At 44.5% G+C, this 24,070-nt stretch overlaps 1 protein-coding gene and 1 long non-coding RNA gene across 3 annotated transcripts in view; one reads left to right on the top strand and one right to left on the bottom strand.

Annotated features, from left to right (window-relative positions):
- Nucleotides 1–24,070, bottom strand: part of LOC306932850 — a 520,149-nt gene that overhangs the window by 393,707 nt on the left and 102,372 nt on the right. The window lies entirely within an intron of this gene.
- The window catches only part of sik3 (SIK family kinase 3), a gene marked incomplete at its 3' end in the record, with an annotated part of 75,435 nt that overhangs the window by 32,641 nt on the left and 18,724 nt on the right, over nt 1–24,070 (top strand). For both annotated transcript variants that reach the window (XM_079514769.1, XM_079514770.1), the window contains exons 5-14: nt 208–332; nt 1,085–1,208; nt 3,910–4,028; nt 5,570–5,680; nt 6,361–6,495; nt 7,230–7,307; nt 9,096–9,205; nt 9,791–9,962; nt 11,002–11,151; nt 19,868–19,941. In XM_079514769.1, coding sequence (XP_079370895.1) covers nt 208–332; nt 1,085–1,208; nt 3,910–4,028; nt 5,570–5,680; nt 6,361–6,495; nt 7,230–7,307; nt 9,096–9,205; nt 9,791–9,962; nt 11,002–11,151; nt 19,868–19,941 — 1,198 coding nt within the window. The remainder of the gene's footprint in view (nt 1–207; nt 333–1,084; nt 1,209–3,909; nt 4,029–5,569; nt 5,681–6,360; nt 6,496–7,229; nt 7,308–9,095; nt 9,206–9,790; nt 9,963–11,001; nt 11,152–19,867; nt 19,942–24,070) is intronic.

Here is a 24,070-nt window from a genome sequence, read left to right on the forward strand (position 1 = left end):
GAAACCATCGCACACATCACATAACAATGGATGTAGTGCATACAAAAATCTGTGTATTGCTTGCCACGACCGCATTGTTGGCCTAGTGTCTGACGCAGTTCAAAAATATATTCCATCCAGTGCAGCAATGTATAAACATTTGAGAGTGTTACCGGATTGTTAAGCCCCCCCCCCCCCCCCCCCCCCCCCCCCTCTCTCACTCTCCAGACTTTGGCTTCAGCAACCTGTTCTCTCGTGGTCAGCTGTTGAAGACGTGGTGTGGCAGTCCCCCCTACGCTGCTCCGGAACTCTTCGAGGGCAAAGAGTACGACGGGCCTAAAGTAGACATCTGGGTGAGTCTAGTTAGGACGGGCCCAGTTACTATATGGTTACACCCCTACTTATTAGCGTGGTCGCTGTAAGCAGCACACCATGGTTCTCGGTCAGAGAAGTCTTGGCCAGCGAAGTGAACCTGCTTTTTTGTTGAGTGTGTGCCGTGAATAGCTGATCTACAAGCTCACGAGGTGTCTGCGACGCATTGTGAGCTTGTAGATTCAATAGACCAGGGGTTCTCAACCTGTGGGTCGCAACCCCTCGGGGGGTCGCCAAAATATTCTGGGGGGTCGTCAAATTATTAAAAAAAACATTTTTTTTTGCAACTGAATGGCTGGAAAATGGAAATGAAGAGTTTACACAGTACACAATAGTACATGCATACATTTTCTTAATGATTATATCTGGTTTCAGTATTCATTCATTTATGATATATTTGCTCTATTATTAAGGTTATTTCAGTTTGTATTGGGGGTGGGGAGGGGGGGCAGGGCGGGGGTCCTAAGCATTTCCGGGGGTCCCCAGCCAAAAACGTTGATAACCCCTGCACTAGACCCACACGCAGTGTGTCTTTTAGTTATAATGTTCATGATAAAAATAGCACAATTATTTTCTACTCGGGCTGTGGGCAGTTCAGAAACCCGTCCACATTTTCTGTGGACAAAATCAACACTGGTCCCAATCTACGCTAATTGATTGTCTTCCTGTGTGTGTGTGTGTGTGTGTGTGTGTGTGTGTGTGCGTGCATGCGCCCGTGTGCATGCCCCTCCAGAGCCTGGGTGTGGTGCTGTACGTGTTGGTGTGTGGCGCTCTGCCCTTCGATGGAAGCACCTTACAGAACCTCCGCGCTCGCGTCCTCAGTGGAAAGTTCCGCATCCCCTTCTTCATGTCCACAGGTGAGCCACGGACCACCATTTGAGGAGATCTTGCCTCGCAAAAGACTCACAACTTAAAGGAGCATTCAGTGATTTGGAAAAAAACCCGGTCCACCCGGTAACAAGATGTGCACATGCACACGCTCTACAGTGGGGGAAGTACAACTGACCAACAGCACGTGCACCAATGCCCGCCCCACTCGATCATGATTGGAGGAAGGCCCCTCTCATCCTGATTGGATGAAGGCTTTGCCACCCAAAGCCCAAACCGAAACTAGGGTTTTTTGACCCCAGGGGCTCACTGGGGACAGGGAGGAACTCCTTATATGGTCAGCACACTTTATAGTAGGGAGGATTATCCAAAAAAATAAGAAAAAATAAGTGATATTTGAATTAAGTGAAATCACTGAATATACCTTTAATGTCTTGTCGTCGCTAAGATCTTGTCCACGATTCCATGCTGTATTGATGTTGGTACCATTAGGAGAGATAACACTCAAACGTTGATCAAAATAACAATATTCTTCCAGATTCTCTAATTGTGTAAACCTCTTGTAAATTAACCCATTTTGGGCGGGAACCCCTTTTGGTGTTAGCATTATGTTGTGCTTTAGCTATTGAAAAATAGCACATATACAAGCTCATATACAAGCTTGTAGGTCTGCTATTTTTGAAAAATCGAAGAACCACTGACAGAAACATAGCTTTTTCAGAAAACTGTCAGGATGTAGAAGACATTTTTAGAATCTGATCTCAGGTCAAAATGGGTTAAGTCAGGGGTCTGCAACAGGCGGCTCTAGAGCCGCTTGCGGCTCTAGAGCACACCCCTAGTGGCTCCCTGTAGCATTACAAAACATCGATGGAAATGTATAATGTTTACCCTGTAGAAAAAGAAAGATAGCCGACGAAAAACACAATGCAGATTGGCTGCCTGTATGTTCAATCTGCAGTGAGAAGCTATCAAACAACACAAAAAGTAACGTTGAAAGACATTTCCAGTGAAAGCATGCTAAATTCTGCTAGTTTCGTTGCAACCCGGGAGATAATAAAGCTTGGCAAGCCGCATTATAATGCGTATATTTTCTTTGCGGCTCCAGATAGATTTTGAATTTATTTTTGGTCGAAAATGGCTCTTTCAACAACTTGGGTTGCCGACCCCTGGGTTAAGTAATGCAGATGTTTAACAATAACTTAACTTGTGGCCCGACGTGAGAATGATGTCAGATTTCTGTATGTGTCGACACACGCGTTCCACACCCCCACAGGGAACGCAGTTAGTCGTCCAGAACCGCCACAAAAAGCTTCCATGGCGTGACGTCATCGGAATCCACAAACACGCAGTCTTTATCGGCTTTAGGGCTCAGGTTGAGGTGACGGACGTTGTTCAGGAGATTAACAAATCATTGTCATTATCAAATCAGGTAGTTTAGAGACCAGGATTAGCGTCCCCGACTCTAATTGTGTGTGTGTGTTTGTGTGTGTGTGTGTGTGTGTGTGTGTGTGTCTGTCTGTCTGTCTGTCTGTCTGTCTGTGTGTGTTTCTTCCTGTGTGTCTTCCTTCCTTTCTTCCTGTGTGTGTTTCTTCCTGTGTGTGTTTCTTCCTTTCTTCCTGTGTGTGTTTCTTCCTGTGTGTGTTTCTTCCTTTCTTCCTGTGTGTGTTTCTTCCTGTGTGTGTTTCTTCCTGTGTGTGTTTCTTCCTGTGTGTGTTTCTTCCTTTCTTCCTGTGTGTGTTTCTTCCTGTGTGTGTTTCTTCCTTTCTTCCTGTGTGTGTTTCTTCCTGTGTGTGTTTCTTCCTTTCTTCCTGTGTGTGTTTCTTCCTTTCTTCCTGTGTGTGTTTCTTCCTTTCTTCCTGTGTGTGTTTCTTCCTTTCTTCCTGTGTGTGTTTCTTCCTTTCTTCCTGTGTGTGTTTCTTCCTTTCTTCCTGTGTGTGTTTCTTCCTTTCTTCCTGTGTGTCCCTTCCTTTCTTCCTGTGTGTGTCCCTTCCTTTCTTCCTGTGTGTCCCTTCCTTTCTTCCTGTGTGTGTCCCTTCCTTTCTTCCTGTGTGTGTCCCTTCCTTTCTTCCTGTGTGTGTCCCTTCCTTTCTTCCTGTGTGTCCCTTCCTTTCTTCCTGTGTGTGTTTCTTCCTGTGTCCCTTCCTTTCTTCCTGTGTGTCCCTTCCTTTCTTCCTGTGTCCCTTCCTTTCTTCCTGTGTGTCCCTTCCTTTCTTCCTGTGTGTTTCTTCCTGTGTGTGTGTCTTATTCCTTCCTGTGTGTGTGTGTGTGTGTGTGTGTGTGTGTGTGTGTCTTCCTTCCTTCCTTCCTTCCTTTGTGTGTGTGTCTTCCTTCCTTCCTTCCTTCCTGTGTGTGTGTCTTCCTTCCTTCCTTCCTTTGTGTGTGTGTCTTCCTTCCTTCCTTCCTTCCTGTGTGTGTGTCTTCCTTCCTTCCTTCGTGTGTGTGTGTGTGTGTGTGTGTGTGTGTGTGTGTGTGTGTGTGTGTGTGTGTGTGTGTGTGTGTGTGTGTGTGTGTGTGTGTGTGTGTGTGTGTGTGTGTGTGTGTGTGTGTGTGTGTGTGTGTGTGTGTGTGTGTGTGTGTGTGTGTGTGTGTGTGTGTGTGTGTGTGTGTGTGTGTGTGTGTGTGTGTGTGTGTGTGTGTGTGTGTGTGTGTGTGTGTGTGTGTGTGTGTGTGTGTGTGTGTGTGTGTGTGTGTGTGTGTGTGTGTTCCTTCCTGTGTGCATGTGCGTTTCAGACTGCGAGTACCTGATCCGACACATGCTGGTTCTGGAGCCCAGTCGGAGACTCTCCATGGAGCAGATCAATAAGAACAAGTGGATGAGGCTAGGAGACCCTGACCCAGAGTTTGACAGGGTGAGTATTATATCCTCCACTAGGAGGCGCTGCTGACCCAGAGTTTCATCATCATCTTTATTTATACTCGGAAATACAGTTGAGGGCAAGCCCTCATTTTCAATGTAGCCGAGGTTTACAATACACAAATGCAGTCAAAACAATACATACACAGTTTGCATGTTCTCCCCGTGTCCCCTAGGGTAGGTACCCTCACAAAAAACATACAGTAATCCTGGTCTCTAAACTGCCTCCCCCTGGCCAGCCGGGGCGCCTGATGGAGGGGAAAGGAACTGGTTGGAATAACGTGTTCCTTCCAATCGCTACTTCCAACCATAGAAACTCCCCCCTGTCAGGTGTAAAGGAGCAACTTGGACACTCAGGCATGAAGGAAGCATGAGTTCAAGTCCGTTGCTCTCCCCATGTCCCCCATATATGGGGACTAGGTTGGCGGAGGGTGTGTAGAGCCCAGGATCACATTAGATAATTGACACATGGGTGACAATGGGTTACAAAATTGTGGGATAAAAACAATCTTTTAAAAAACAATACATCAACACATTATAAATCAGGATAAATTACAAAGGAACTTCAATGCAGAACAACCAGTAAAATAAATCAATTGAAGCCGGAGCAATCAAGGTGAAAAATGTTCTGGACCATTCCTTTGAACTGACCGAAGGATGGCAGGGAGCTCAGTTTTAAGGAGTTCATTGAAGGAGTTCATTGAAGTTCATTCCACGAGGTTGGGCCATTGACAGAATTGACAGTTTTAACCCATTCTGGGCGGGAACCCTTTTTGGTGTTAGCATTATGTTATGTTTTAGCTATTGAAAAATAGCAGATCTACAAGCTAATAGCGCGCCACCGAGTGGCGCGCTACGAGCTTGTAGGTCTGCTATTTTTGAAAAATCGAAGAACGACTGACATAGAAACATAGCTTTTTCCGAAAACTGTCAGGATGTGGAAGACATTTTTAGAATCTGATCTCAGGTCAAAATGGGTTAAGGAGTTTTGAAGTTCATTCCACGAGGTTGGGCCATTGACAGAATTAGTAGTAGTATTATAACCTCCACCACACCAGTGGTTCCCAAACTTTTTCATGTCAAGGACCACCACATTGACACTAATTGGCCCCATGGAACCCCCATTTGAAAAGATATGCCAGGGACCTCCATAAGATAAGATGTGTACGGCTCTATAGCAGTGATTCTCAACCCCTTTTAATTTCAAGGACCCCCAGTTTGACATGCATTAGTCTACGGACCCCCATTTAATGGAATTTCTATCTCTGGGACCCCAATTTATATTGTAAGATCTGTGAATTTAACTCTGAATTTAACTCGGAGTGTACAAATGTACACATATGTACACTCTGAGTTACAGACCCATAAGGGTCCATTTTGGACTAGGAGACCCCGACCCAGAGTTTGATAGAGCAAGTATAGAGCAAGTATTATCTATCTAAAATGTTTGCATCTCTTCTCTCTGTCTGTCTGTGTCTCTGTCTCTGTCTCTGTCTCTGTCTCTGTCTCTGTCTCTGTCTCTGTCTCTCTCTCTAGTTAATAGCAGAGTGTGAACAGGTGAAGACGGAGAGAGAGACAGAGCTCATCAATGAACAGGTTCTGATGGCCATGTCTGAGATGGGTCTGGACCGAGAGCGCACCCTACAGGTGAGACGCGCGCACGCACAATTGATGATATGCACACGGCTGCCTATGTGCAACTTCCCATAGACAGCCCATTCATCTAATTGTATTAAATAACGTCAAACTCACCAACATTGCAGCTGTACGGAAAGCTTAAACTATCGTCTTTCTATCTGCAGTGTAGAAATCCACTGTAGACATGTTATGAGCTACTCCCTGTCAATAAATTCCTTGCAGATGATTTTTTTCTACGTGCTGGAGTTTGGAAGTGCTCGTTGGGGGCAAGCATTGTTTTGCAAAAAAACACTCCTTGGGCTATAAACGGCCATAGCTACTACCAAATATGCTGACATCATCACATTTGTGATTACGGTTATGACTGTTTTAGCCTAAGGAGTGTTTTCTGTGCAAAACTAATGCTTGGAATGGATTCAGCATCATGAAAACCCCCTAGTTTGACATGTCACATGCTACATAAAGCATGATGAAATTTAGATTTTTTTTTCTCCTATGTTGTTAATGGTATGGTCAGATATTATGCCAATTATGAAAATTGCTCAACATATGCAAGTTAGCATCCAGCAGTTTCTACATGCTGGGGACCCATACTAAACATTTCTAACATAAAACGTGTGTGTGTGTGTGTGTGTGTGTGTGTGTGTGTGTGTGTGTGCGCATGTGCGTGTGCGTGCGTGTCCATACAGTCCTTACACACGGACGCGTATGACAACTACAGCGCCATCTACAGTCTGCTGGCCGACCGGCTCAAAAAACACAAGACGCTCCGTGTGGCCCCGCCCACACCTCGCCCCATTGGCTATCCCCTCGGCGCTGTACAGGTAAGTCCCGCCCCCCACACAATTTATATGACAGGTATACTGGTCATCTGTACCCAGTCATTAATTTATATGACGGGTATACTGGTCAAAATGGGCAAATTCTCATTGTTGTGTTTTTATATCAAAAGTCCATGGAAATATTTTTTGAATTACTTCCTGAAAACAAAAACGTGCTGCGTGATGATGTGTCGAGGCCCACATCGATAAAAGCCAATAAAAATGAAGCTCACCTGTTTGATTCCCATGCTTTGTTGTCCTCCTCCACACAGCTGTTTTTGATTAAAGAACTACTACTTTAATCTCATTCAAGATGACATCCAAACAGTGTATTACTCGTTTTAAACTTGAATCATCATGCTAAAATATGTATATAGGTTGTTTATAGGTAGATATAGGTTTATAGGTTAAATAATACCCTGGCTTTGCCTCACGTCTCTCTGTCACTTTGTTTACAAACGACACTGCACGTGAGAGACTTCCTCTCCCATAGCCTGGAGGGATGCGATGCTCTGATTGGTTCAGAAACTTCAGAGCTAGCGTTTCAAGCTGAAACCGGCTGAAACTTCTAAATAAAATGCCCACCATTTCCGTTTCACTACAACTTTTAGTGTAGTACAGTACAGTACAGTACAGTCTCACTGTGATCTCACACTGAGAGACACAGAGTGAGATAGAGGTCAATCACACTGTTTTAAGAAGATTGTTTACCTGTCTTTGTGTGTGTGCGTACGCAGACGGATCAACAGGGTAATCCAGTCAACATGACTGTCCCTCAAGTTCAGCTCATCAACCCAGACAACCAGATTGTAGAGGTGAGGCACACGCACACACACACACACACACACACACTATATGATAGGTGCGGGGACTGCCGTCGTATGTACTTCCTCCAGAAAACAATATTTTTTTCGACCAATCACAACACTCGCCTTTTTTTTTATGGAGGGACAGACAGTAGGCTGACAGGAAATGGGGAGAGGGAAGGGGGGGTGACATGCAGTAAAGGCCGTCGGGATCGGGAGTCGAACCCGTGGCACACTGACCGCTGAGCCATGGCCCAGGCCAACATTATGAAAATTACAACAAATATAATCGTCCAGGTGAAAGTCACCTGTGTTTAGTGTTCTAGGGTGTAAAAAAAACAAATGTTCTACGCCCTAAATAGAAAGTTCTACGCCCTAAAGAGGAAGTTGTACGCCCTAAATAAATGAACGAATAAGGCGAATGGTGCACGTTATGCTGTTTACCACCAGCTGGCATGATGCTGTCACCGAGATTAGGCTGAAGAAAACAGTGACCATGCATGATTCACTAACTAACACACACACACACACACACACACACACACTGCCAAGTATCATTACTATTATTAAGTGCATGTGTCATTACTATTGGTTGCTGTCGTGTGTAAAGGAAGCTTCCTATTGGTCCAATACCGTTCTAATAATCGTCTAATACCGTTCTAATGTACTGTAGTTATTATCATTGGTGTGAAAAGTACTCAAGCTTCACCTAAGTACAGTACTTGAGGAAACGTACTTAGTTACTTTCCACCAGTGTTGTTTATTCACGTGAAGTCACGTATTTAGTCCGTTGCTTTTCATTGGTTTGAGTTAAAAACGTTTCTTCCGTTTCATTGGCTTTTCAAAGATTTGAGTTAAAAAACGTGAAAGAATATACATTCAAAGACTTTCACGATTGTTCAAAAAAATAGCAGATCTAGTGCAGCGCTACGAGCTTGTAGATCTGCTATTTTATTTCAATAGCTAAAGTATAACATAATGCTTAACCCATTTTGACCTGAGATCAGATTAAAAAAATAGCAGACCTACAAGCTCGTAGCGCGCCACTCGGTGGCGCACTACGAGCTTGTAGATCTGCTATTTTTCAATAGCTAAAGCATAACATAATGCTAACACCGAAAGGGGTTCCCGCCCAAAATGGGTTAAGCCCTAACCACACCAAAGGGTCGAGACGGTTTTAGCGTTGACCCAGAGCGGTGTGATATGTCCTGTTGCACGTTGACGCGCGTCGTCCCAAGTGATTCAACGCATGGAATTCAACGGACCAAAACCACACCATAAGTGTCACCGTGCAACTCCTCGTAATCTCGTTTGGACCCTCTGGTGTGGTTAGGGCTTCAATTATAGAGGAAATCTTGAAAAAACAAGAAGGTGGCCGCACACGCCAATAGCCAGAGTGGCAATATTTTATTAGGACAGCAGGTAAGACAAAAATGAATCCAACGTTTCGGCGGTTAAGCCTTCATCAGGGCTTCAATTATAACACCAAAAGGGGTTCCTGTTCTGAATGGGTTAAGCTGGATCTTCGTTGTTTTTCCATTGGTTCAACATTTATAAAACTACTTTTGCGCGACACTCGGGTTACGACGGAATAGGACGTTTTATTTATTTACGAAGAAACGGGGAGTTGAAAAAGAGCTGACCTCATTTGGAGATACGAGGTTTCAAAACCCCAATGTTGTCATTACATCTGTGTGCATCTGTCATTACTGCCATTAAGTGTGTGTGTGTGTGTGTGTGCTTTTGTGTGTGTGTGTGTGTGCGCGCCTGTGTGTGTGTGCGTGCGTGTGTCTACAGCCTGAAGGCAGCATGGCGTTGGACAGTGACGAGGGGGAGGAGCCATCTCCAGAGGCCATGGCTCGTTACCTGTCGATGAGGAGACACACGGTGGGAGTACCGGACCCCAGGTAGCGCACGTACACACACTTAATAAGCTTTTTTTGTGCAAGAGGCTTGCACAAAAAAAAGCTTATTAAGTTCTTAGTAATGGACACAAGGCCACTCAGTGTGGCTGAACGGCTGGGCTTCAGGGAGATTAGCTCACCTTTGCAACCGATGCCATGCCCTGCATCCCAAGATTTGTTTGATTCTCCATAATCCAGGGGAAGAGTAGCAACTCTTAGCATTTTGATTTTATGCTAAGTGACGTTTACCTAAAAAACGGCCAAAATACTCGAGTGCACGCTCGTGCACACACGCGCACGCAGTCTTTATGTGCATTATGGATCGTAATGTGCAAAAAATGCGATATTCGGTGAAAAACTGATCGCTAGTAAGGAAAGGCCTAGATCCACTACGGTGACCTGGCCGACTTTCACATCCGGTTCAAACTGATGTTAATTTGATGCTTTTAGGTGACGCTGTGGTGTGATCACGCAGGACGTTGTTAATTTATGAAAACAGACACAAAATGTTCAAATACGGAGATAGGAGGTCTCTGATATGTCTATTCCTCTATCTCTCTCTCTCTACCCCCCCCCCCCCCCCCTCAGGGTGGACATGCAGGAGGACCTACAGAAGTTGCCCCCAGGGTTCCCACGGGGGGCGTGCGGCGTCCCCCAGCCCCCCTTCCCCCTGCCCCCCGCCATGGGGGGTCACATGGGTCACACGCTGATGCCCTGCAGCCCCCAGAGCCTGCAGCCCACCCAGCAGCTGGAGTACAAGGTAACTCCTTCTATTTACATTTTTATTCCAACATTTTTGTAACCTTTTTTTTTTTTTCACCCAGTGTCAATTATCTAATGTAATACTGGGTGCTACACTCCCTCTGCCAACCTGGGGAGAGCAACAGACTGACCTCATGCTTCCATCTATGCATGAGGAGTCCAAGCTGCTTCTTTTCACCTGACGGGGGGACACGTTATTCCGACCAGCCCCCCCACTCTGCACTGCAGCCCCCCCCACTCTGCACTGGGACCCCCCCCCCACTCTGCACTGCAGCCCCCCCACGCTGCACTGCAGCCCCCCCCCCACTCTGCACTGCAGCCCCCCCCCCCCACTCTGCACTGCAGCCCCCCCACTCTGCACTGCAGCCCCCCCACTCTGCACTGCAGCCCCCCCACGCTGCACTGCAGCCCCCCCCCACTCTGCACTGCAGCCCCCCCACGCTGCACTGCAGCCCCCCCCCCACTCTGCACTGCAGCCCCCCCACGCTGCACTGCAGCCCCCCACGCTGCACTGCAGCCCCCCCCCCCACTCTGCACTGCAGCCCCCCCACTCTGCACTGCAGCCCCCCCACTCTGCACTGCAGCCCCCCACTCTGCACTGCAGCCCCCCCCCACTCTGCACTGCAGCCCTCCCACTCTGCACTGCAGCCCCCCCCACTCTACACTGCAGCCCCCCCACTCTGCACTGCAGCCCCCCCACGCTGCACTGCAGCCCCCCACTCTGCACTGCAGCCCCCCCCCCACTCTGCACTGCAGCCCTCCCACTCTACACTGCAGCCCCCCCACTCTGCACTGCAGCCCCCCCCACGCTGCACTGCAGCCCCCCCCCCACTCTGCACTGCAGCCCCCCCACTCTGCACTGCAGCCCCCCCACTCTGCACTGCAGCCCCCCCACTCTGCACTGCAGCCCCCCACTCTGCACTGCAGCCCCCCCACTCTGCACTGCAGCCCCCCACTCTGCACTGGGACCCCCCCCCACTCTCCACTGGGACCCCCCCACCCTGCAACCTTAACCTCCCTGTGTGTTCCCTGTACAGGAGCAGTCCCTGCTGCAGCCCCCCACCCTGCAGCTGCTGAACGGCATGGGGCCCCTGGGGCGGAGGGCCTCGGACGGAGGGGCCAACATCCAGCTCCACGCACAGCTCCTCAAGAGGCCCCGGGGCCCGTCTCCCCTCGTGGCCAGTCCGGTGAGTAACACCGCTCACTGCTGAGGGACCCGTTTGTTGAGGGTTACCACGGTCAGGACATTCCTGGAAATATTTAGAAATGAGAAAAGAAATCATAATAATCCAGTCCTGCAAAAGGTTTGGAATTATCAAGGGCCCTGGAAAACTAGTTACTTGGCCCTGGAAAACTAGTTACTTGTTACTAGTACTGAGCCCTGGAAAACTAGTTACTTGTTACTAGTACTGAGCCCTGGAAAACTAGTTACTTGGCCCTGGAAAACTAGTTACTTGTTACTAGTACTGAGCCCTGGAAAACTAGTTACTTGTTACTAGTACTGAGCTCTGGAAAACTAGTTACTTGTTACTAGTACTGAGCTCTGGAAAACGAGTTACTTGTTACTAGTACTTGGCCCTGGAAAAATAGTTACTTAGCCCTGGAAAACTAGTTACTTGTTACTAGTACTTGGCCCTGGAAAAATAGTTACTTAGCCCTGGAAAACTAGTTACTTGTTACTAGTACTTGGCCCTGGAAAAATAGTTACTTAGCCCTGGAAAACTAGTTACTTGGCCCTGGAAAACTAGTTACTTGTTACTAGTACTTGGCCCTGGAAAACTAGTTACTTGTTACTAGTACTTGGCCCTGGAGAAATAGTTACTTAGCCCTGGAAAACTAGTTACTAGTACTTGGCCCTGGAAAACTAGTTACTTGTTACTAGTACTTGGCCCTGGAGAAATAGTTACTTAGCCCTGGAAAACTAGTTACTTGTTACTAGTACTGAGCCCTGGAAAACTAGTTACTTAGCCCTGGAAAACTAGTTACTTGTTACTAGTACTTGGCCCTGGAAAAATAGTTACTTAGCCCTGGAAAACTAGTTACTTGTTACTAGTACTTGGCCCTGGAAAAATAGTTACTTAGCCCTGGAAAACTAGTTACTTGTTACTAGTACTGAGCCCTGGAAAACTAGTTACTTAGCCCTGGAAAACTAGTTACTTGTTACTAGTACTTGGCCCTGGAAAAATAGTTACTTAGCCCTGGAAAACTAGTTACTTGTTACTAGTACTTGGCCCTGGAAAAATAGTTACTTAGCCCTGGAAAACTAGTTACTTGTTACTAGTACTGAGCCCTGGAAAACTAGTTACTTAGCCCTGGAAAACTAGTTACTTAGCCCTGGAAAACGAGTTACTTGTTACTAGTACTGAGCCCTGGAAAACTAGTTACTTAGCCCTGGAAAACTAGTTACTTGTTACTAGTACTTGGCCCTGGAAAACTAGTTACTTGTTACTAGTACTTGGCCCTGGAAAAATAGTTACTTAGCCCTGGAAAACTAGTTACTTGTTACTAGTACTGAGCCCTGGAAAACTAGTTACTTAGCCCTGGAAAACTAGTTACTTGGCCCTGGAAAACTAGTTACTTAGCCCTGGAAAACTAGTTACTTGTTACTAGTACTGAGCCCTGGAAAACTAGTTACTTAGCCCTGGAAAACTAGTTACTTGTTACTAGTACTTAGCCCTGGAAAACTAGTTACTTGTTACTAGTACTTAGCCCTGGAAAACTAGTTACTTGTTACTAGTACTTGGCCCTGGAAAACGAGTTACTTAGCCCTGGAAAACTAGTTACTTGTTACTAGTACTGAGCCCTGGAAAACGAGTTACTTGTTACTAGTACTTGGCCCTGGAAAAATAGTTACTTAGCCCTGGAAAACTAGTTACTTGTTACTAGTACTTGGCCCTGGAAAAATAGTTACTTAGCCCTGGAAAACTAGTTACTTGTTACTAGTACTTGGCCCTGGAAAAATAGTTACTTAGCCCTGGAAAACTAGTTACTTGGTCCTGGAAAACTAGTTACTTGTTACTAGTACTGAGCCCTGGAAAACTAGTTACTTAGCCCTGGAAAACTAGTTACTTGTTACTAGTACTGAGCCCTGGAAAAATAGTTACTTAGCCCTGGAAAACTAGTTACTTGTTACTAGTACTGAGCCCTGGAAAAATAGTTACTTAGCCCTGGAAAACTAGTTACTTGTTACTAGTACTGAGCCCTGGAAAAATAGTTACTTAGCCCTGGAAAACTAGTTACTTGTTACTAGTACTGAGCCCTGGAAAACTAGTTACTTAGCCCTGGAAAACTAGTTACTTGTTACTAGTACTGAGCCCTGGAAAACTAGTTACTTAGCCCTGGAAAACTAGTTACTTGTTACTAGTACTGAGCCCTGGAAAACTAGTTACTTAGCCCTGGAAAACTAGTTACTTGTTACTAGTACTGAGCCCTGGAAAAATAGTTACTTAGCCCTGGAAAACTAGTTACTTGTTACTAGTACTGAGCCCTGGAAAAATAGTTACTTAGCCCTGGAAAACTAGTTACTTGTTACTAGTACTGAGCCCTGGAAAAATAGTTACTTAGCCCTGGAAAACTAGTTACTTGTTACTAGTACTGAGCCCTGGAAAACTAGTTACTTAGCCCTGGAAAACTAGTTACTTGGTCCTGGAAAACGAGTTACTTGTTACTAGTACTGAGCCCTGGAAAACTAGTTACTTAGCCCTGGAAAACTAGTTACTTGTTACTAGTACTGAGCCCTGGAAAAATAGTTACTTAGCCCTGGAAAACTAGTTACTTGTTACTAGTACTGAGCCCTGGAAAACTAGTTACTTAGCCCTGGAAAACTAGTTACTTGTTACTAGTACTTGGCCCTGGAAAAATAGTTACTTAGCCCTGGAAAACTAGTTACTTGGTCCTGGAAAACTAGTTACTTAGCCCTGGAAAACTAGTTACTTGGCCCTGGAAAACTAGTTACTTGGCCCTGGAAAACTAGTAACTTGTTACTAGTACTTAGCCCTGGAAAACTAGTTACTTGGCCCTGGAAAACTAGTTACTTGGTCCTGGAAAACTAGTTACTTAGCCCTGGAAAACTAGTTACTTGGCCCTGGAAAACTAGTTACTTAGCCCTGGAAAACTAGTTACTTAGCCCTGGAAAAATAGTTACTTAGCCCTGGAAAACTAGTTACTTGGTCCTGGAAAACTAGTTACTTAGCCCTGGAAAACTAGTTACTTGGCCCTGGAAAACTAGTTACTTAGCCCTGGAAAACTAGTTACTTGTTACTAGTACTTAGCCCTGGAAAACTAGTTACTTGGCCCTGGAAAACTAGTTACTTGTTACTAGTACTTAGCCCTGGAAAACTAGTTACTTGTTACTAGTACTTAGCCCTGGAAAACTAGTTACTTGGCCCTGGAAAACTAGTTACTTGTTACTAGTACTTAGCCCTGGAAAACTAGTTACTTGTTACTAGTACTTAGCCCTGGAAAACTAGTTACTTGTTACTAGTACTTAGCCCTGGAAAACTAGTTACTTGTTACTAGTACTGAGCCCTGGAAAACTAGTTACTTGGCCCTGGAAAACTAGTTACTTGTTACTAGTACTGAGCCCTGGAAAATTAGTTACTTGTTACTAGTACTGAGCCCTGGAAAACTAGTTACTTGGCCCTGTGTGTGTGTGTGTGTGTGTGTGTGTGTGTGTGTGTGTGTGTGTGTGTGTGTGTGTGTGTGTGTGTGTGTGTGTGTGTGTGTGTGTGTGTGTGTGTGTGTGTGTGTGTGTGTGTGTGTGTGTGTGTGTGTGTGTGTGTGTGTGTGTGTGTGTGTGTGTGTGTGTGTGTGTGTGTGTGTGTGTGTGTGTGTGTGTGTGTGTGTGTAAGAATGGTGGTCCCTTATTGGCTGTTGATGGGGGCGTAACTAAGGTACGTTTCAGGGTTGGTATACGGTCAATAACGGGTCTAAAGGATTTAGAACAGCAGTTTAATAGACATTAGTTAGTAGCAGTACCTGCGCGCTCTGCTTGCGCACAAGTAGGCCATGCATGGCCTACTTGTGCGCAAGTTGGCACCTCGACAGTGGGCTTTTTTAAATTGATTTTTTTATCATTTCTTTTGAGTTTCCTCTTTTCTGACATAGAGACAAGAACAACAACAGATTTACATTAGAGTTCTCAACGGGCCTGAAAATTAAAGCCCGGCTCTAACTGGGCCCGACTGGGCCAGCCCGAGGCCCGGCTCGGCCCGAACAGTTCTCATCATTTTAGGCCCGAAAACCCGACAAAACCCGAGAGGAAAAAAAAAAAAAAAAAGATTGTTAGTGTGCGCACTGCGCAGGCAGCGCCATGTTGCGACTCGCGAGTGAGAGAGAGAATGGAGTCAACGGACATTATAATAGTTTTCTAAATGGAAACATCACAATCTCATGTTCAGTTGTTGAAAACATAATGTTAACTTAGTAAGTTCTCTTCTGCGCGAAATAGGTTATAGTAGGCCTACGAAATAGGTATTTAGCACTAGAATGTTAAATCCCCTTTGTAGCTCTCATTCTCTCTCTCTCTCTCTCTCTCTCTCCCTGACGGCGCTGCCGCTGCTCGTGTAATTTATATTTTATCAGCAGAGCAGAGATCTTTTCTAGTCTACAAAGTTAAACAAAGTTACAAACCCAAAACATGTTCTACTGCAGTCGCAGACCTGCTATGTTCGGTGAGCGACAGACGCCACTGACCATGCATGCACTTGCGCTGTGCAGACGTGCAGTAGTAGCAGTAGTACAAAACAAATCATATTCTAGTATGAGAACAAGGCAAGCTCAAGCAGACCTTGTATTTTGAACTGTAGCCTACTGTCTTGCGCTTGTATGTAAACTGCTAATAAAGTATTCAGTCAATCAATCAATGCTTTATCTGTCTGCCTTGAATCCGTGCGTCTGCTCTGCTGCGTGCTGCTGAGCACCGCCGTGCCGCGGCTGTAAGTGTAACACCTTTAGTCATGTAAATTCAGGCTATTGTTTTCTTTCTTCTAACAAAGGGAAGGCTATAACACCTATAAAAACACTTACCCCCCATCATCCTCTCTGCGCACTGTGTGATTTATGGCCCTTTAAAAAAAACGATCTACAAGTTAAAAAAGCGTTAGCTCATGGTGCATTGTGGACTTCAGTGGGTTTGTAGATTGAATGTCTATTTTGTGCGCAACACCAGATTGCAATGAAGTATAAATCAGGCGCCCCTCAGCCTCACTCAGTCTGACAGACTTTATGCTGCGCGAGCAGCGCAACGCGTGCTGTTCTCTCTCTCTCTCCAAAAGTTTTACATCCCAAATTCCCAATCCAGTCACTGTCAGCGGAGCAACACAACACACTGACAGCACTGCTGTTCATTATTAATAAATAAATACACAAAGACAGATTGACAGAACAGAATCATTTTTATTGAAAAAAAAAAAAAAAAAATCCCCTTTAGCAGCGCCAACCCGAGAGCCCGACCCGGCCCTACCAATTAGCATATATTTCAGCCCGGCTCGGCCCGAACCCGTCGGGTCGGGTCGGGTACCCTCGGGTTCGGGCAGAATTTGAGAACTCTAATTTACATACAAGACAGTGTACATGTAAAATACTAACAATAATGTATAAAAACAACAACAATGAAAACGAAGAAAATAAAAAATTACAAGAGAAAAAAATAGTAATAGTAATTTCCAAGTGGTATGTGTGCAAGTGAAGGTGGGTTCCGTCCTACACAAACAGGGTATGAATCATGAAACGGTCAGAATCAACTGCTCTCTTCGATATAATCCAAAAAGGGGGTCCATACCTCTACGAATACATCTGCCTCATTTTGTGTTTCATATTTAAGTCTCTCCAGGGGTAATAGTGACATTATTTGGGCCGTCCACATATGTTCTGAAGGTAGCTCATCTGTCTTCCATAAAATTTAAATACATTTCTTTGCCAAGAATCTAAATAAATCAAATAGTTTCCTATGAGCAGAGCTCATATTTACATTTGGGTCTGCCCTCAAGAGATATAACAGAGGGGATTTTCCTCAATTTTGCCATAAGGATTTTTTCCATTTGATCGTGAATTTTTTGCCAAAATGGTTTAATATTTGGGCAAAACCAGAACATATGTGGGTAGGTACCCAACGTTAGTTTGGGGAGAGTGCTCCCTGGACATTTTGTTTAGACAAACAGGGGTTAAATATGTTTTGAAAATGAACTTGCAATTATGTTCCAGGATTCTAGGAGTAAGTGAAGATAGGTTTACTTTTGCACATATTGTTGTCCATGTTTCTTGATCAATAACAACATTTAAATATTTTTTCCCATATCCTTTTCAGAGGCTGGAAACCATTAAGAGTTTTGTAAATCTTTGAAGTGAATTTTGACATAGATTGGGTGCTGATGATGCACTGTTCTATCTCGTCTATGTGAGACCTAAAAATGTTTTTCTTAATCAATGATTGTAAAAAGTGTCTTAATTGTAAGTACTGGAATAAGTTTGTGGAAGACAGGCCAAATTCCTCCTTCACCTCTGAAAAGGACTTTATGTTTGTACTATTAAGTAGACAACCTAAGTTGTTAACACCTTTGTTAGTCCACCTTTGCAAACCAATCTTACTTAGACTTGCCGGTAAGTCCGGGTTATGAGAAACAGGTGAAAGGACAGATGTACTCTTTTGAATTTTACAATATTTCTTACACTTTGGCCACATTGATAAAATGCCGTTAACGACGAAGGATTTGTTGAGCCCTGACAAACTCTTATTTATGAAAGGGAGAGATTTAAGTGTGAATTGGGTGACTGAGATGGGATTCTATTGTTTTCCACAGGGAGTCATCCGAATCCTGGAACCATTCAGTCATTCGTTTAATTTGAGCAGACCAATAATATAATTCGAAATGTGGGAGAGCTAGACCGCCTTCGTTATAAGGTTTGCACAATGTGGCCAGAGAGATTCGTACTTTTTTATGGTTCCAGAGAAATCTAGAGATATTGGTATTTAAATTAGTAAAGAATAAGGGTGGAATTGGACAGGGCAATGACTGAAATAGATAATTTAGTCTTGGCAACAAGTTCATTTTAACTACATTAATTCGACCTATAAGTGTATGTTGGTCCATAAATCCATATCTTCTTTCAGATTTTGTACTTGATTTGTGTAATTACAAGTATATAGATTGTCCAGTATGGGAGAAATAAAAACTAAAAAAATAAATCATTGTGTCTATTTAAAGGGAGATAAGGTGTTAAGGTTTTTCATCATCTATCTGAGTGGACAGAGAGTAGATATAAGTACATTTTATTGCCGGAAAGTAAGCCATACTAATTTATTACTGACATTAAATCAGGAATTGATTGGTCTAAATTAGATATGAATAGCAAGGTATCATCGGCATATATCGAGATCTTGTGTTCCATGTTGCCAGCATGTATGCCTTTAATATTAGGATTTAACCGAATTGTTTGGGCGAAGGATTCGGCTACAAGCGCGTACAGAGCTCCGGATAAAGGACATCCTTGCCTAGTCTTTCTTGCTAGATTAATTTTACATTTGTAAAAACTACTAGTAGTAAAAACCACTTTTCAAACCGATTATAATGAATAAGTCACATTTTGTGTCAGTTAGAACCCAGTAAAATGTACTGGACTCATGTATTGTATGTATTGAATTCCTCGTGAAATATTAAACAGTGCAGTTGCAGGTGCTCAATGGTCATTTAAACTTTTTTTATACATCGCCTATGGTAAATACTTTAATAACATCAACACATCAATTTAACTTTAACAACCAATGTCAATTTGAAGCTATGATTCCCTGCTTTTATATGACGTGAAAACAAAAATCCAATGGCAGTCCCTCAGTCAAATCTGGTCACAAATATATAACGTCAACTGAGACATACTACCACAATACTGTGGCACATTCAAATATCTGTATCTACAGTTAGGCTAATGACTCAGAAGTTCAGAAGCAAATAATAAAATAAAATATACAGTATGGCAGGCTATTTCCTATAATATCAAAGCAGTTTATATGAACAGTGCCACACTGCAGTGATCATCATCTAACTCTTGTAACTTCATCGGGGTACATACACAATGAGAGAGAGAGAGAGAGGCGTTAGCAACAAGCTAAGCTTAGCGTTCGTTCTGTAAATGATGGATCCGCCAGGAGAATCGGGGCTGCTGCAGCCCCCAATTCTCCTGGCTAATATATCGTTTATAGAACGTACAGTACGTTCGTTGCATAAAGGGCAGATCTGCAGGCGCAGTGCATCGTGTCACAAACACTCACTCATCGTAGTAGGCTGTGGGGTAGATTTAATTTGCTTGGTTTTGTATCCTCCCTCCTCCGCAGTTATAGACTGCTGCGCTAGTTAGTTTTATTGTCCGTAGCCATGAGAAGTTCTTAGTGGTGTTCTCTCCCGAAGTTAGTCTGTTAGTTTGTTGTTGTTGTTGTCCACGAGCAGCGCCACCACCTGGACACTGACGTGACAGACAGCCGGGAAGAGCAGGAAGGTAACGGATACGGCCACTTGAAAAAAACTAAATAAAGCTAAAAAAAATAACCGGCTAATAAAAGGAGGCTTTTTATTTGCTAAATTCAACGCCACCCCCGGTAATTAATAGGGGGGCGGCTTTTTATTGAAGGAATGAATGTATTTGAGGATTTACGGTACCTTTTTTAATTTACAAGACGTCTACACACATAGAATGTAGAAGAATAGTTATTTTTGATCAACGTTTTTGCCTGTTATCGCTCCTAATGGGACCAACATCAATATAGCATGGGATTGTGGACAAAATCTTATCCAACGATAACAAAATATTCTTTCATTTTGGGTCTGAGAGGCTAAATGTCATCAAATGGTGGTCCGTGGGACCGTGGCTTAAATTCTCAAATCTCTCTCTCTCTCTCTCTCTCTCTCTCAGCATCCCATCCCGGCCGTAGCTCCCGTGGATGAGGAGGGGTCCGACGGCGAGCCGGACCAGGAGGCGGTCCAGAGGTAACCCACGGCAACCGGGCGAGGGGGTGGGGGGGGGGGGGGGGGGGGTTAGTTTGGGCTGGGCTCTGTCGTCTGATCTTGATGCTTTGGAACCGACGCCCATCTGGTCCCCGACCTGCAGGTTGAGAACCGCTGGTCTAAACCATTCAGGACGGGAACCCCTTTTGGTTTTATACTTAAGCTATTGAAAAATAGCAGATCTACAAGCTCTTAGCGTGGCACCGAGTGCTGCGCTACGAGCTTGTAGATCTGCTATTTTTTTAAATGTGGCTCAAATCGTTGAATATATATTCTTTCAGAGCGAACGTTTTTAACTGAAATCTTTGCTTCTGAGAACAACATATTTTCAGATGGGGGTCGGCGGCCAATTACATATAATTGTGGTGGTCCTTGACATGGAAAAGGTTGAGCACCACTGATATAGGAACATAGGTTTTTCAGGAAAGAAAACACCACTTTTGTCCACCAGATGTCACTCAAATGTGTTAAAGGGACCACCACTGACTTGGATAACCAGTTTTGAGTCTCGGAAATTCTCAGACACGCTCAGGGTTCTTTTTTTCCCAGGCATCTTTAGTTCAGACGACAGACTGCAGGGGAGGGGGGGGGGTTCGGGGGGGGGGGGGCAGCTTCAATGCATTTTCTATGGGAATGTCCTCTGAGTATCTGCTGGTGATCTGTGTGGGGTTGCTGGGCAACCCACTTTGGATGTTATCATCAGCCCATAATTAATAACCAACATTATGCTCCTTATGGAGACCATGCCATGGACGCCAGCACGGACAACGGCTGACCACAAACGTCAATATGGAGGACAGTGGTTCCCAAAGTGGGGTCCGGGGACCCCCAGGGGGTCCTTGAGGGACTTCCAGGGGTCCTGTAACTCTGAGAGTGTACAAATGGAACCCAGGGGGTCCCATTTGGTTCCATTTGTACACTCGTGGTTTGGGAACCACTCGTGTAGGAAAATGGCCATTTCTGGCGGCATTGAATGGTCTTCATAATAAGGGCTGATGATGGAGATCAAAGCGTGTGATAACATCCAGAAGCGCTGACCTGGGATTGTGCTGCTGCTGCTGGGGACCTGCTGACCTGCTGAGCAGTACTCTGGCCTGTTACACCTCTGAAATAGGTCTTAATGGCCGTCTAAAACCGCCATATTAAACTGTGTAAAAGTGAACCTTTTAGGCTTAGTGTTATAGCTATATATATATATATATATATATATATATATATATATATATATATATATATATATCCTGCATACATCCTATATAAAAGTGGCGACCGTCAATTTACCTTTTAGCATTGCTCCGGTTGCTATGCAACGCCTCCGTCCCTTCCAGCTATGGGATCTTTACATACAGGCTCCATTAAGTACCACAGACGAATAACAGTCTAAGTCCCACACTATTGATCCATAATATATAAATGATAGATAAGGGTTCAGGACAACGAGGCCTTTTCGTGGAGGGGTCAGTCTGAAATTTGGACTTAGACTGTTTTTCGTCTGTGGTATTATTTATCTCCCAAAAAAAAGTTCACTTTTACACCAGTTTTAAGCCGCTTTTAAACAGACGTATAATGGTCGAGTATTGCTCAGTGGGGGGTGTATCTGGGAGTGTGGTGTGCTGCTGCTGCTGCTGCTGCTGCTGGTGCTGCTGGTGACCTTTGCCCTGTGTGTGTGTGTAGCTGGGTGTGTGTCAAGGACAGTCTAAGAAGGATGAGACGCGAAGACCGTACGGGCGACGCCATGTTGCTTTGGAAGGAAAGAAACATGCGCAGTTGAGACCAAGGAAGCTGAACGCGGAAGTGTTGGCTGCATATAGCCCATTGCGCATGTTTCTTTCCTTCCAAAGCAACATGGCGTCGCCCGTACGGTCTTCGCGTCTCATCCTTCTTAGACTGTCCTTGGTGTGTGTTGGCTCTAGGCTCGGAGCTTCTGCTTTCTGCCTCCCTTCTGGGGGTGTGGTGGGGGGGGGTACTGAATCCCCCCCTCCTCACCCCTTCCTTCCCTTCCTCCTCCTCATCCCCCATCATGCTTTTCCCCCCACCTCCCGATCTGAATCGAACAACGCCCTCACAGCCACGCCTGCACCTCTCCCACTCGCTTACATCGATCGCTTTCTCTCTCGTTGTGGTACTAATTAGTAGGGGTGTGACGATACATTTTAACAGCGATGCGATACACGGTTGACGATACGATACATGAACGATGTTGGTTCATTATGGCGATACGATACGATTCAATGATTTGAAATCGATGCAGTAACTATTTAGCAAATGCATTAAATGTGTGAAACTTGAGGATAGTGCAGGTTTTTTTTTAAAGGAAAGATGTATTATTATGGATATAAATGAGTAAACACAGTGATTCTCTGGCAAATAGATGGACATTGTATTTGAACAAACCCACGCCTTGACATGAACACAGAGAATACACACATTTATCCATAGACCAAGTGTAGCGATATGGAATGGAAAGGTAATTAAACTAATCTTTTTTCCTTTGTCTTCTTAAAATTGCTAAATGCAATGCACAAGTACTTGGTATTGATTACATTGATTATTTCCATTGCAAAACGATACGATACACAGTCAAACGATGCGATATTTGCTGTTTACATACTTTTTTAAATTAAAATTGATATTTCGATACAGTTACCATATCATTACACCCTTACTATTTAGTCATCTGAAATGGTTTAGTCTAGTCTCAGTCGACTAAACATATTTTGGACTTAGTCTTAGTGTTAATTTTCACAGTAAAGTCTTATTTAGTTTTAAGGGCATTTCAAACAGGAAGCGAGGAACGCACACGTTGCCTGGATCAACGAGAGGTCTGCTACAGGTCTTCTCAAGAGGTGGCGCGACAACGCAAGTGTAAAAAAAAAAAGCTAAACAGTATCCAGGTCTGGTGAGTCGCGGGCGTGTGCACGAAACGAGCACGCACGCAAACAAATTCACGGGACCGCGCTCACGTAAATACGCTTGCATTGTCGCACGTTGTCACAGTGCTCCGCGCAAAAATGCAGGTCTCATTGAAAATGAACTATAGGCGCGTTATATCGCTTCACGTTTGAAAGGCCCTTTAGTCTTTTGATCACACCATTTAGTTTCAGCCATGTTTAGTCATCTGAAATGGTTTAGACTTGGCGGACTAAATATCAATCTTAGTATTTTAGTCGGCAAAATTAACACTGCCCCACCTCTCTCTTTGTCGCAGGGGCTTTGCTAACTCTGTAGCTTTGCAAAACAAACTAAAATTAATGACGGCCAAAAACAAGTCGATGGTTTGCTGTCGATTTTCCGATCCGCAAAACAAAATTGTTTGAAAGCTTGGGGGTGGGACTCTGGGATACATCCCATAATAAGCTGTCATTGTGTGACTCTTCTTGGCTTCCATCTGATTGGCTGGTGTGAGATGATATATATATATGACATGAAAACACTCATTGGCTGAAGTGGGGAATGGGTGGGGGCAGGGGCGGGGCTTATCCCACCTACTGACGTCAAACCCACGCCGCGCGCCCCGGAGTCGCCCGAGTGTTGTTCCTGTTCAAAGCCGCATTTCAATCATGAGAACTTTGTTACAAAAAATGTATAAAATCAAATGACACCAGAAATTCTATCAGGGATTTGGCTCTGTACCGTTTGACATTTATTCATATTAGGTCATGTTATATAGTTACATTTCCTTTAACGTTAAAGATAGGAATTTGGGCCCAGGCGGTGGCGTAACCGTCTGGGCACCCGACTGGTAATCCAGTCGCAGTGTGCCGCGGGTTCGACTCCCGAGCCCGACACGGCCTTTACTGCATGTCTTCCCCCATCTCTCTCCCGTTTCCTGTCAGCCTACTGTCTGTCCCTTCAAAAACCAATAAAAGGCGTAAGCCGCAAAAATCTTAAAAAAAAAAAAGAAAAAAAAAAAAAAAGATAGGAATTTGTACGTGGCCTTTATTTTTGTATTATTTGGATAAAATAGGCCTAATTTCACCGTCTGTTTCATAACCATATGAGTAAAGAACACAGATATTATATTGCGTGATAATAAAAAACAAGCCCAAATTGATTAAATCAAGTAATTACCAGCTGCATTATTATTATCTGCGGGGGTCCGTTATAACTG

The sequence above is a fragment of the Electrona antarctica genome (assembly GCF_951216825.1).
Source record: "Electrona antarctica genome assembly, chromosome: 11".
Classification (NCBI taxonomy): domain Eukaryota; kingdom Metazoa; phylum Chordata; class Actinopteri; order Myctophiformes; family Myctophidae; genus Electrona; species Electrona antarctica.